The 13,633-nt window shown below is 41.4% G+C and overlaps 1 protein-coding gene across 1 annotated transcript in view; it reads left to right on the top strand.

Annotated features, from left to right (window-relative positions):
* PTN (pleiotrophin) overlaps nucleotides 1–10,673 on the top strand; it is a 71,780-nt gene extending 61,107 nt beyond the window's left edge. The window contains exon 5 of the mRNA XM_064737872.1: nucleotides 10,387–10,673. Within this exon, the coding sequence (XP_064593942.1) occupies nucleotides 10,387–10,439 (53 nt within the window). The 3' untranslated portion in view covers nucleotides 10,440–10,673. The remainder of the gene's footprint in view (nucleotides 1–10,386) is intronic.
* The last annotated feature ends 2,960 nt before the right edge of the window (nucleotides 10,674–13,633 follow it).

The raw sequence follows: 13,633 nt of genomic DNA, 5'->3' as shown, positions 1-13,633 counted from the left end.
GGTGCCAACCAAAGATCACATCCTCCAAAATGCAGTGTTTGGAAAGATTTCCCACATAAAGGCAAGACCTAACTGAGCTGTTAATGGCTGTAATCTCTTCTGTACAATTCAGATCAGGTTTACCATTTGAGAGCATAGCAAGGTGCCAGCACATTTCCCTGTGTTTGGCACACTGTGCATGGTACTGCATGGAGGAAATGACTGCACTCTGTATTTTTAATAATTTCATACAATTTGAAGAGTTTTACTTCAGAGTTGAGTGAAGTATAAATAATCTGCCCTACCTTGGTTTTTTTTATCTGTATATCTTTACAGGCAGCAATTAGCTAATCCTGCTATCACTCCTCGGAGCTCAGGAAGTCTAATCAGAAGAAGAGTAGTAGTTGAAAGTCAGAAAGGCTAAATGATTTCCCAGACTGACTAAGTATCAATGGCCAGTCCAAGCATGTAGCTAGTAGCCACTGCTCCCTTTTATCATGCAAATAAAATTATCAGGAGTGCTGATCACTTTTATCATGTAAATAAAATTATCAGAATGTGACAATTGACTTGAAGGTGAATGTCTGAACTGCAGTATTTAGTCAGGGTCCTTGGTTTTATGTCAGTCATCTCAGTGGACTCCCATCAGTGTTAAACACCATTTTACCTTTGGTCTTCTTAGGAAGCTTCTTGTCAAACCATAGAGATGGACTTGTGTTAAGGTGTATCCCTGTCTTTACTTTGCTGGCAGGAACAGAAACAGCCTGTGGTTTTTGGGCACTCCAGTGGCAGATTCCTACCTGTTGGGGGAACATCTTACTTGCAGTGTGCTGCCAGAGCAGACTGACCAGCTTTGGCAGGATGGCTTGGCTGCTGGCTGTTGCAAGGAGCTGACAGTGGTGTGTGAGTGACTTGCTCTCCTGAGCTATTTGTTCCTCAGACAAACTGGGTACTGCACTGATAAAACTGCACCACTTAATTTTGGACAAGTCCACTTTCATGTAGGACAAGTTGCATTTTCTGGGGTGCCCTCCCTCAGCTTTGCCTTTGTTCAACAGCACAAAGCAGCAGGAGGGGACACAGACTTGTTGGGAGGAAATGACTTGTTAGGGCTGTGATTTTGTATTGTTTGAAAGATGCTGGTGTCTCCTGTTTTGGCTTCACAGTCATGCTGCATCTCCCTCTGTAGGTTTTAGAATTCCCCAGCTTTAATGTAACTCATTAGTCGTGCAGGCATGCAGCTAGTGTAATAATTAGTATTACAGGAGGCAGAATAATAGAATCTGCTCAAACTAATTAGTTATAAAAACGAGGGATTTTCTCATATTAGGAAACAGCTGTGATAGTTAAAGAAACGCCTGCAAGGTAAAATTGGGAGGTTTTTCTCTTGTTCTAAAGCGTGAGACAGGTTTACTGAAGAATGGCCCCTGGCACTGACCAGAAGCCTGTAGAGGAATACAGTGATCTGAGCTCTGTGGGACAGGACACTGGAGTGTGTGCCCAGTGGGAAAAGCATAGCTGGCTGTTATTATTGTTGCTATCATCATGATTATTTGTATTGCATGAGTGCCCAGAGGCCCCAGCTGAAAAAGGGTGCCATTGTACTAAGCGCTGCATAAACATTGTGAGAGGCAGTTTTGCCATGAATAATTTATGCCTTATGGTGCTGGGAAATGTGAAAACCAGGAGAAGAAACAGTGGTCCAGAGGGGAGAGACTGGGCACTAAATGCTTGGTTGTGTTTCCCAGTGCTAGTCTGAGGACAAGGTTTGTGTTTCAAGGTGAAGTAAAACTCACTGGAAACTTCAGGCTCTGAGACATGATTCTGTCATTTGGCTCCTTGCTGCTGTGACAGGAGGAAATATGATGTTTCTCAATTTCAGTGGGAATGAGAATAAGCTATATGAGAAAAACAAAACACAATGGTGTTTACACAGTGGACCAGCCTCAAGCTGCTTATAAGCTGCCAGTGCAGCCCATGACTAATAAAGTTTGGATGTCTTTTAATGGTTGCTTTTCTGCTTCCATTTCCTTATGTTTCTTGGAGGCTTTGTGCTGTAGTTTCCCTTGAGATTGCGTTTGTACCTGTGAAAAATTTTACTGTTTGGATAAATAATTTGAATCCCTTGTCAGATCATAGCATAATATCAATCTGATTGGCACAACCCTAATTCCAGGGAGAAGGAAATGCATGTAGGAGAGGGAGAGAAGATATATATTTTTTTAACCAAATATTTAGCGATTTTTACTTGTTCTGCAGCTTTCATAGGTGTTTTTGGAAAGAAAAACTCTGGGGTGTTTCATGGAAACCTTAATCTCCATTTTTCTGACCCCCTGGTTTGCATTTCAGATCATTTTTTCTTTTTCTATGCTGCCCCAAAAGATGAAAAACTGAATTTGTCAAATTCTCATTTAACACTGTTGTACCTGCAGGAGTTTCTTCTAGGTTTTAATGCAGACCTTAGTGGGTGAAAGTGTAAATAGCCTTGTGTGTCAATACTGTTATGTGCTCATTGCCTCCCTTTTTGAGCTTGTAAGAGCAGCCCTGCCTCCTTGGCATTAGTCAGTGCCCTTGAGCCATGAAAATGCCTTAAGCTATGGGATCTGCTGTAATAAAAGGTATGCCATCAGCAAATGCTCACCCTCATTGCTGTTCCCAGCAGTGACACAGAGAGGAAGTCCTGTTCCTTCCATTCTGTTCTTTTCCTTTTCTATTTCTTCACTTCCTTTCCTTTCAAGCTCTCTTCCCCTGCTTTTTTTATCCCTCCATCTCATTTTCCACATTGCCATCTCTCTATCTTTCCTTCTGTCTGTGCTCACTGCCAGACTTTTGCTGGTGACTCTGCAGAATGGGGAGCACTGATCAAAGCCAACCCCATGTCCTGTGCCCCAAGGGTAGAGCTCATCTAAAGCAGATGCAGAAAGCAGAGCTGAGAAGGGCAGTGCCTGGTTTTCAAAGGCTAAATGAATAAAATAGGTTCTCTATTGGCATTATACCACAAATAACTTTCTGTATAGGTATATACTGAAGTCTCAATGGATTACTAAAGCTTTCTGTCTCCAGCAGTCTCCTGCAGATATGTGAATGCAGTGAGTAAACCCTTAATGTGTCAGCCTGTGCCTGCACCTGTCCTGCTGGCATTGAGAGGGATCTTGTGTGCAGCATAGACAGGGAGGGGGCTGAAGAGCCGGCTGGAACTGTGTCCCTCTCGTGCTGAGCTCAGAACATGATGAAGAGCGCTGAGAAAGTCCCTGCCCTACAGGAGCAGCAGTGTGAATGTACCCGGGGCTGATGAGAAGCCAACTGGAAGAGCAAAGTGAACTTCTGAAAGTGTTAGCCCAGACCCCTGTAGCAGGCTCCAGCTGCAAAACAACCTTAGTTTGAAAAGTTTATCCATTGCAATCTTCTGAATACTTACTCTTAAGATCTAACATCTTAAGGGCTAACATGGATGTAAAGAAAATGAGGTGGAACTTTCATGTTCTTTGCCTCAGGCTGTTAGGCCATTGAACAAAGTCAGGAGTTGAGTGTGTCTTTGTGGTCTTTTGAGTGCCTCTGCATAGGCAGCTCTGAAACTTTTTTTCCCCAAATATTTGAAGGAAGAAAATCATCAAAGGGAAACCTTTCTGATGAAAATCCTTGTTTTCAGCAAATTATCTCTTGAATAAAAGCTCCCTGTAATTTCTCACTAGTTTAAGTTGGGATGTTAAAGGAAAGGGTTTAAAGGTCTTGCATCAGTATGTCAGATTCAAGAAGTGGCTTCTGACTGTCTAAGATAATTTCAGAGTTTTGTGGCTCATTTTAGAACAAATTGGATCATTTTTCCTCAACTTTTATTTCTTCTTGCAATTCTAATGAGAAAGGAAAATAATTGACACATTTTCTCTGAGTGGTGACTTGGTTCCATTCCTTTGTCAGCGATGTTAGTTTTTGTTGTAGGCATAAATCTGACTATTCCCCATTCCTAACACACTTTGCAGCATAACCTTCTGACTTAAATGGAGCAGCTGCAGCCTTTAGGTCTAAATCAAGTCATTCTTGTGTTCAACTGGGAACAAATGAAAGTCTATCTGAAACAAAACTTCAGCAAAGTGAGAAGCAGAACAAAACCTGATGGAGGGGAGTGAGCACAAGTGTGAAGAAATTGAGCAACACAGATAACTAGAGAAAGCTGGTAAGCAGCATAGGCTAAAATAAAAGGGATACAATCAATTTTAATCTGTTAATTAAATAAAAGTTACATCAGGGTCATTGACTGGAAAGGTGCCTTCTGCTGCTGTTCAGCTGGTGGATTATTGCTTTTTTCCCCTCATCCAGTAGAAGTCTGTTTCTCAAAGAGGCTTTTCAGAAGAATTCATGAGGGAGCAAGTTGCTATCATAATATAGATTTTCCTTCTTAAACCATTTGGAATACATAAATGCTGTATGTAGTACAGGAAAAAAGGAAGAAAAGGATTTAGATAGCCATGAAAAGTTCTCTTCCTCTACAAGAAAAAGAAATACTATGTTGAAAGGGTTTTCAGAAATCCAGGTACTTTTAAAGTCCTGGAAATCACAAAATATTACAGTTTCTGTTCCTAAACAGGAGTGTGAATCTCTGTGAGATTTTTTTTTTCCCAAAATCCTGGATTATACCCAAGCTAAGATTTCTCCATTCCACAGAGACAGGCATTTCATCCCCAAAATTCAGAAGATCCCTGCACACCATGGCACCATTACCCTTTACCACATACAAACCTGGTGCTTTGGAAAATTTGCTCCAATTGAGAGGTAGAGAGGCCTTTCTAAAACATGCCTTCCTCTGAGTATGGTAAAACTGAGTGAGTGCTAGGCCCTGGAAAAATTGTATCCTGAAAATCTGATGTGGAACTTCTTTACTCTAACCTTCTATCAGCACAGCTTTTACAATTTTGTATGATTTATATTACTTTTGGGGACACTGCTTGACTTTTATGCACAGAAGTTCAGCAGTGCCATGAGTGAATTGTTACCTTCCTTTCAACAAACGAAAATTAAGACCTGCAAATCTTGGTTTACAAAGCTTGACTTCCATTAAAATGTAATTACCTCCATTTTGTGCCTTATACATTAAGAGTGGCTTCAAATGGTGTGTGGCTCCTGCTCAACTGAATTACTTTCATTTGCTGCTTGCATAGTAAGAATGAGATTCTGAAATAAAGATGACTGTTTAAAGAGGACTGCTGCAATCCCAAATTGCATAGAGAAAGTTCTGCTAATCAAATTAACTTGTTTACTCCCTAAGAACCTGACTGGAATTTTTGTTACTGATCATCTTGGGCCCACAGAAAGTGGGTCCAGTGCTAATTCATGGCCAGTTTTTAATCCTGTGAATAATTCCAAGTCTTGTGACTATTAGTGGGGTTATTCTGGTGATGAAAGATTAAATAATCCAGTGTCTATGCATTGACACAGTTTGCTCGTACAGGGCTGCGTGGTTTTGATCTTGCTGGAAGTGCCCCCCTTGTTCCAGGGGGAAGCAGAGTGGCTGTGCAGTGCTTGGGTGTTGCACACTGCAGGGACTACCAGGCATTTGGAATTTGCTCTCTGCATGAGCTGTGCTCCAGGGTATTTAGCCTGACTGACCTGGTCCCTGAACTGACCAAAATCTGCTCTTCTGAAATCCAGGATTTTCATCCTTCTTTTTGCTCTGCTTCTGCCTCTCTGGACCCTGAATTCTGCCATAGATAGCTCACAAAGATACCACCAACTGGTGTCTGGCACAAGTGGGCCACCTAACTTGAAAGCAAATAGGGCAGTGAGTAGATTTAGATTCAAGTTCTGTGTGGGCTGGTGTGAACCTGAGTTTCATCTGGTTAAGTGTTTTTACCATAGTGTCTCTCTATATTTTTGGTAGTGCTTGTCTGCAGCTAACACATTCCCTGAAGGCAAAGGACAGCTGGTGCACAGCTCTGTGGCTCTGCCTGTGGAAATACTGCACTCAGTGGGGTGGGTGAGGAGGAGGCTGCTGTAGGCCCAAAGCTCCTGAAAATGGCAGGGTTCAGCTTAGAATAGTCCCTGCTCACTGGGCAGCTTTTCCTGCTCCCCTCTTATCAGGACCGAGGACATCCCTCTGGCTGTCCTGAACAACCAAGACCCCTGCCAGGGGTCTCAGAGCCCCTGGCACAGAGCCCAAAATGTCTGTGGGTTTGATTATGACCCGTGGAGCAAGTTACCAATCTTAGATGATGATCTGCAAGCCGTGACAAATTAAGTAGAATGATAGTGAATTTATCACAAGGGAAAAAAGTAGATTTTGGGGTTTTTAGAATGGGGATCCAGGGGGGCAAGATGGAGGGAACTGGGTGTGTCCAGCCTTTCTCCTTCTTCTTCTTGGCCTCTATCTTCTCCTGTGATGTTGGCACTTAGAGATTGGTTTAGAGTAGAAGCTCACTGTCTAACACAGGTGATAGGTATTGAAAAGTAATTGTAAACATTATACACGTGGTTTTTAGTATCAAAAGATAACACCACCCCAGGGGCAGGCAGAGTGTCTCTGTCCTGCTGAGCAGGCCTCAGCAGGACAGGAGAAAGAATTTTATAGATAAAATACAATAAACAACCTTGAGACCGAGAAATGAAGAGCCCTGACTCCTCCTTCAAGCGCTGGGCTGGGTAAAGGGACTTTGGAACTTTTCTCGGGGTCACTTTTACCAGCTAGAAATCCTGACACCCTCTGGCTCAGTGGTGAGTGTTGCTGGGGTCCCACTGCTTTGCAGTGCCAGTGAGATGTGGAATCAGCTTTGTGCTTCTCCATCAGACAGGCTCTGCTTAGGCACTGTAATTTCTGATGGGACCACGTTAAGATGCTTGGTAGGAAATGGCTGAACTGAAGGTTTTAACATCCAATCTGTGCTAACCTGAATTGAATTTTGATCATTTTCGTGTATGGAACAGGAAACTGAAGAGGTCTGTTGGACAGTGTACCTTGGGGATCTTCCCCTAACTTAACTGGCAAATGCTGGAGTTTGGGACTGATGAGCTGGCAGATAACTCTCAATGTTTAAACTTGTCAGCCTTTTGAGCATGGTGATTTCAGTCATTCCTGGTTTCTCTGGGGAGGGAAGCACTGGCAGGGTGATCAGGGTGATGTGGTTCCCAGCCTGGCTGTGACCCAGCAGCTGTCATAGAAGTGGAAATTGTAGCATAGGGTGAACAGAGGTGAGGACAATAAAAGCCCGAATGACACAAATGCAAAGAGTGTGAAGACAAATGAAAAAACATGAGCAAAGTGGATCTTAAAGCAACTTTATACATTGTTAGCCAGGGACATACCATAGCCTGATCATAATCAAAACAGGTACAGTGTGGCTGTGAACAGACTTGTGCATGAGCATATGAACATCAACATTTTAAGAGGTCAGCACATGGGTATTGGTATCTGTGGTGGTAATTATAAAAGAGCCTAAGGGCTGGGAAATATTTGGGCAGTTTCCTTTTTTTTTTTTTTTTAATGTTTTCACAATTGTGTGTATGCATGTCATTTCATGGAGCAAATATGCTGAGCATCAATCCAGATTACCTGTCTGAAAGATGAAGCTGTGGTGGTGTGAATGCTTTTAATGAGGGAGGAATTCCATCTGGCTCATGACAGTTTTATTCTGCTGAGGCCCAAAGCAGAGTCACTTGTCTTTGGAGGTAGATGGGTTTGGCTGTTTGGATGATGTGCAAATCACCACAAGGCAGACAAAGGGGAAGAATGAGGAAGCATGAGATGTGGACCCACAGGCATTAAGTGCAAATGGATAAACAGTGGGTTGTCTGGTACCTCAGGTCAAGTGAGGATGGGGAGCTGGTGCATTCATGTGACTGCAGACCACAGTCTTCTCCTGGACTCTTCTGCAGAGTCCTGCTGGCAGTCTGCCTGCATTTATGTGTCTCCTTTGCTCTTAGTAAATGTGGTTCGTGTCTGCATAGTGCCCTGCTGCTTCTGCTGGGTCTAAATAAACGTTGCAGTTTTCAGTGCTGGTCTGATTGATAAAATACCACTGTTTCTTTAAGAGGAAGTGGTGTTGTGTGGGGAATAAAAAGTATGAGGGAGAGTGCAGTCAATAAAGAATCCAGGAGGGTCAGTCGTATAAAGAGGCAAAATTAGAGGAAGTGGAGGATGTGGGTGAAAGAGATTGAGGGGGGATACAGGAAATTTGCAGGGGTGGAGGGAAAGCTGTAGCTGAAAGCAAATTAGATACTAAGTCAATGAAAGATTACTTTTTCTAATAAGGGGTTATGAAATAGTGTCAGATTCTGTGAATAGCTCCTGACTACAGACATTTAGACATACATGCAAGCACACAAACACATGCAAAAGCAGGGGGGAAATTTAGTTTTCAAATAAAAAGAATTACTTCTTCTTTTAAATTATCTCTTTGAAATTAAATTGTTATTATTCCTTTGAAATTTAAGCAAAGTTTTTAAGGGAAAGATTTTAGAGCAGGTTATATGCACAAACAAGTATTTTATTTTGCTTTGGCCAAAGGATTATGGGAAGTAATTTTTGTTTTGTTATAACAGCTGAAGAAAAAAATGTTGGTTTGAAACACTAGGAAAAAGGAAAAACAACCATCAGAGAAATGTGGTAGCCTAAATTTGCCTTCTACCTGGCCCTATCCATACCTGAAAGAAGTTGGTGTAGTTGCCTTGGCTTTAATGAAAACATGCTGTTTTTACCACAACTGGTGATTCCTGGACTATGTTATGTAAATGAGTCAGAGGGGAAAGAATCATATTTAAAAATAACAATTCCACCTTAAGGGCCCAAGTGCTATTCTTGTCATTCAAGGCGATAGCTGTTATTTAACTAGAGGTGGTATTCATGGCAGCAAGGCTGGCAGAGTTCAAGAAGTACTTGGACAGCCCTCTCAGGCAACATGGTGTGATGTTTTTGGGTGCTCCTGTGCAGGGCCAGGAGTTTGACTCAAGTGATCCTTCTGGATCCCTTCTAACTCAGTGTATTCTATGATTCCATGATAGTTTTGCTTGGTTTGGTTAATGATATTTGGGTTTAGGCAATTCTGGGTCTGTTTGCTTGATGTTCTGGTTGCAGGAATGCTGCTTCACAGAAGCTTTGCTTCCGTCCCTCTGTGGTACCTGTTGTGCTGATTTGTGCTGGTATCAACAGGGATTTGGGCAGTTTCCTTTGTTCCTTTTTTTTCATGTTTTCAGTGAAAGCTCTTATTTTCCCTATTACAAGGTGACATGTGACACAATAGTACCTAATCCTCTTAATTAGTTTTAATTTCCAAAGTCCCTCTGTGAATTTCCTTTACCTGTCAAACACCACACTACCCTAGAGTATGGTGAAAACTACTGCAGGTGGTAGTACAGCACACAAGTTTTCACTTGTGCCTTCCCAACTTTCCCCTATGAACCCCAAAATAATTAGAGAAGCAGGTGCTCCTTGTTCCTTTGCTCATCCCATCAGTCTCAGCAGGCTGGACAGGCCCTGCTCCCAGGGCCTCAGGCCTATGGTAAAAGCAGGGTAATCCTGACGATGGGGAGAAAATGACAAGGAGGACTCTATAATATCAGAAGGTTAATTAATTACTTTATTATTTTATACTATATTATACTACATTTAAACTGAATCTGCACAAACACTCAACTGCCCAGAATCTCATGACTCTCTGCTGACCGACAGTCTGGACACACTTGGCCCTCATAGGCCAAGGAAACAAAACCCCATCACTCTGGGTAAACAGTCTCCATATTGCATTCTACTTTGGCACAACACAGGAGCAGCAAATGAGATAAGAATTGTTTGGATTATTCTTTTTTCTGCTTCTTTTACTGCTTCAGAGGTTGTGAATCCTACGCAGGCCATGCTCCCGTTGCCTCCCGAGCGCACATAGGTGTCTGTCCCAGGGGAACAGGGAAGGGTTGGCAGTGGAGGAGCTGGAGGAACAAGAGAGCTTTCTCCTCCTGCTCTGGAGCTGCTCACACATTCAGAGAAAGCCAAAGGCTCACAATGAGACAGAAAGGAAGCAGGGGAAGGGTATATGTGTGGGTAGTGTGTGCAATGCTTTCTTCCAGCTCTCCACTGAGCCGTGACCTGGTTTCTCCAGGAGATGCCTGCTGTTTTCTTATTTTCCAAGCAAGTTCCTGAGATAATGCTTTGCATGCCAAACAGGGTCAGCCCTCAGATAGGGAGGGTTCTGAACAGAACATGCAACTCCCTCTCCATCTTCTCTACTGCCTCGACCTTTCCTGTTATTTTTCTTCTTTTCCTTCTCTTTTCCCTTTCTTTGTTCAAAATGAGGAGACAATTCTTATGTGCATGGAGAGAAAAAAAAAAAAAAAAAAGGAAAGGGAAACTTCTACAGATGTTAAATGAAATTTATTGCAGTGCTTGCTAGACGCTAATTTTTTATTGTTTTTGTTATATCTTGACAGAATCCAAGAAGAAGAAAAAGGAAGGCAAGAAACAAGAGAAGATGCTGGATTAATGGAGTCAACTCGGGCAATGTGAGAAAGGGACATCAGCAAACATGATCAGTTAACAGTTTCATTTATACCTAGGCATCTTATCCTAAAATTATTTATAGCTTAATGGTACCATAGAAGGAAAAAAGCAAACACAGAAAAAAAATCTTTTTTTTTTTTTTATATTACTTTAGTATTTTTAATGTATAACCCTAACAACAATTTTTAGAGGCCTGTAATAAAGGACTCCAAACTCATTTAGAAAAGTATGTCTATTGTATATTGAAAATGTAGAGGTTTTTAATTTTTTTTTCTTGAGTCTTGCCATAGGTCTCAGTCTGGTAATCAGTGCATGCAAACAGAACCTGAGCCTGTGTGGGGCACTGCTGAAGCCAGTGGTACCCTGTGTAAGCATAGCACTCTGGCTGGATGCATTTCTATTTAAGATTGGGACCTTATATCTGAAAAATTGAGGCCTATTTCTTAATATCTGATTACATCTGCATAACTGTATGAAACTGTTTGTTTAAGGGAAGGATGGGGGCATTTTGTTGAGTATTTACAAGTATGGGATTTTCTTGGATGTGTGCTTAATGTTCATTCCAAAATGTCACCATCTACAGGTAAAAACCAGTAACAATCCTTTCCTTTACCATATTTTTAATGTTGGCAGTAAATTTAAAATCTTTCAACAACTGGACATAAAAGAGTCCTAATTTTTCATGATTTTCTAGCAATGATTTTTCAAAGTGGAATGATGACAAAACTTTCCACTTTTCAGCATATCAGTGTTGGTGGATGGTGTCCTCCATTTCACCTGTCAAAGCTGAAAAATGCTGTATTTTATTTGTTAATTTTGACAGAAGGGGGAAAATAATTTTCATAAAAGATCTAGTTGAAATTGTTGTGATTCTGCCTAACCCAGCTCTCTTTTGTATCAGTGTCAGTATTCCTGTTAATCTTAATTATAGCTGGTTAAAAAATAGTATGTCTGGTGGGAAATAAAAGGAGAAATCCGTTTGAAAACCACCAGAGGTAGTTCATATATTTGACCAAAAAAGGGACAAATTGTGGGACCTGAAACCAATAGGAATGAAATAATTTTTGGTTTATCTTTCAGTAAAACGGAAGGGAAATACAAAACCAGTATCTTTTGCTTTCTTACATTTTTATATAAGCAAAAGACCTTGGGAAAAGCTCAGTCAACCTAAAATTAGTTGTGATTTTTTTAATATAGTCTGCAGGGGAAAAAAAAGAGAAAAATTACAACCAGCTGTTTTTCAGTTTGTTCAGTTTTACCTAATTTAAATGATTCTGAATCCTGAGTGAAGTCACAAAGTAGAAAAAAAGATCTGACAAAAGGCTAGTCTGTCTCAAAGTAAAGGGTTGTTTAATGAGCTGACAACAAGCAGACCAAAATTTTTAGAGGAAAACATAAGGGATTTCATTACCCAGGTTAAGTTCAAAATCATTGCTTTGGACTTTTAAATCTTAAAATTCAGCAGCAAGAAGTAAGCTTTGCCATTTGTGTGGGCTGCAGGCTGGTCAAGAGGAACGGTCTCCCCTGTACTCCTGCATGGTACCCACTGACTTCAGTGAAGCTGCAGCAGGCTGTGTTCACCTGAGTGAATCACATTTCTCTCTTGGGATTAGCTTGTAGACAAACAGAGTCTTTTTTCTTTCCATACTAACATCACTCCCCTTTATTTTGAGAAAGAAATGTAACAATTGTAGAGCTTGCCCTCTTTTTTCTCACGCGGAGGGTACGGCTGATCTGGACTCACGGTGAGGCAACTCTTTCTGTTCCCAAACACTCCTGAAGCCTCATAGCCAGGGCTGCACATAGCTTAAGGTAGACTAGCCTCACAATTCTTTCCCAGACTCCTTGGGTGTGTTTTTCAGTCTGTGTTGATGTCCTCGCTATTTTGACCATGCTGTTAGACATACCTGAGTCTGTGGGATAGTTAAAAATGTCCCCCACACGTGGTGGAGGTGCAATGACCAAATCTAAAATCATAAAGGCTCATATTTAGGTGGTTTTGGGTGCTATTTGGTTTGCTCGTGGTCTAATCAGGTCTACCTGTGCTTGTGCCTCAGACTTAAACTAATGGTTTGGTAGGTCTGGTTGAAAGCAAAGGGAGAAGGAAACTTTTTTTTCACTCACCAAAGGTTTGTCTGTCTACATGCTGCATCAGTTCACTTGAAGTAGCTCAACTTTGAGTGCCAACACTGTTGCACCATTGTCTCACACTGGTTAATCTAGTCCATGTTCATAGAGAGCTGGCAGGAATTGGGAATGATGTTGAGACCAACACTTTGATTGTCGTTTGACAAAACTTAGATGTGACTTTTTATTTCCACCTCCGTGAGTATAGAGAAAATAAATTCCCCTGTGTTTCCTGTGATGCCTCATGGTCCTTTCGTTTAACTGCCCATCTGGCTTGTTAAAGGAACATTCCTAATAGATTTTGAAGCAAGCTAGTCAGGTTCCTGTGGTGGCATAGGGCCTTCATGGAGAGAGTTTACAGAAAACAAAGAAACAAAACAAAAAATATCATGTTAGGACCAGAAGAAAATTCAGCAAAGGGTATGAAATAGGAGAACATTTCTTATGCACAATCTGCATATGTTCGGATCTATACTGGCATCCTATTGTTGACAGCAATTAGAGTAATAGTTCATAAATTTAGAATGAAGAAAATTTCCAATAAGCCAGAACAAAACATTAAGTGGAAAGTCTAGCTATGCAGGAGATGATAAAGTAATTTATGGCAGAACACAGAGGAAGATTGAATGGGTCAGTCAGGTCAGCTCTGAAAGGAGGCTCCCAGTACCTGGAAGGAGCTCTTGTTTCACTAGTGACGTTATCAGGAAATCAAAAGGCAAGATTCTGAACAAAGCCTCTTCCCACTCATCTTGATCAGTTTCTACTTCAGTCATTCTGAAACTTTTCCATATTTGCTTTCTAATCTTCTACCCTCCCTGATTGGGAGGGCAAGCTGGTCTGACAGTGCTGTGGGAGCAGCTACTTGAGATGAAAAACGTGTTTACCCTCTTGGTGCTATCCTATTACAATGAAAAATGACTTAGCATAGATGTGTTGCTTACCTAGTTTAACGGACAGAAATTTGTTTCATGAATGTCCCTCTCAAGGAGTGGTTTGCATCTTCATTTGCTACAGCTGTAATGGAGTATGGGGAGGTGATAAAAAAACCCC

The sequence above is a fragment of the Zonotrichia leucophrys genome, chromosome 1A, assembly GCF_028769735.1.
Source record: "Zonotrichia leucophrys gambelii isolate GWCS_2022_RI chromosome 1A, RI_Zleu_2.0, whole genome shotgun sequence".
NCBI lineage: Eukaryota > Metazoa > Chordata > Aves > Passeriformes > Passerellidae > Zonotrichia > Zonotrichia leucophrys.
Note: the sequence above shows the minus strand (reverse complement) of the source record. Positions and strands in the feature narration are given on the sequence as shown.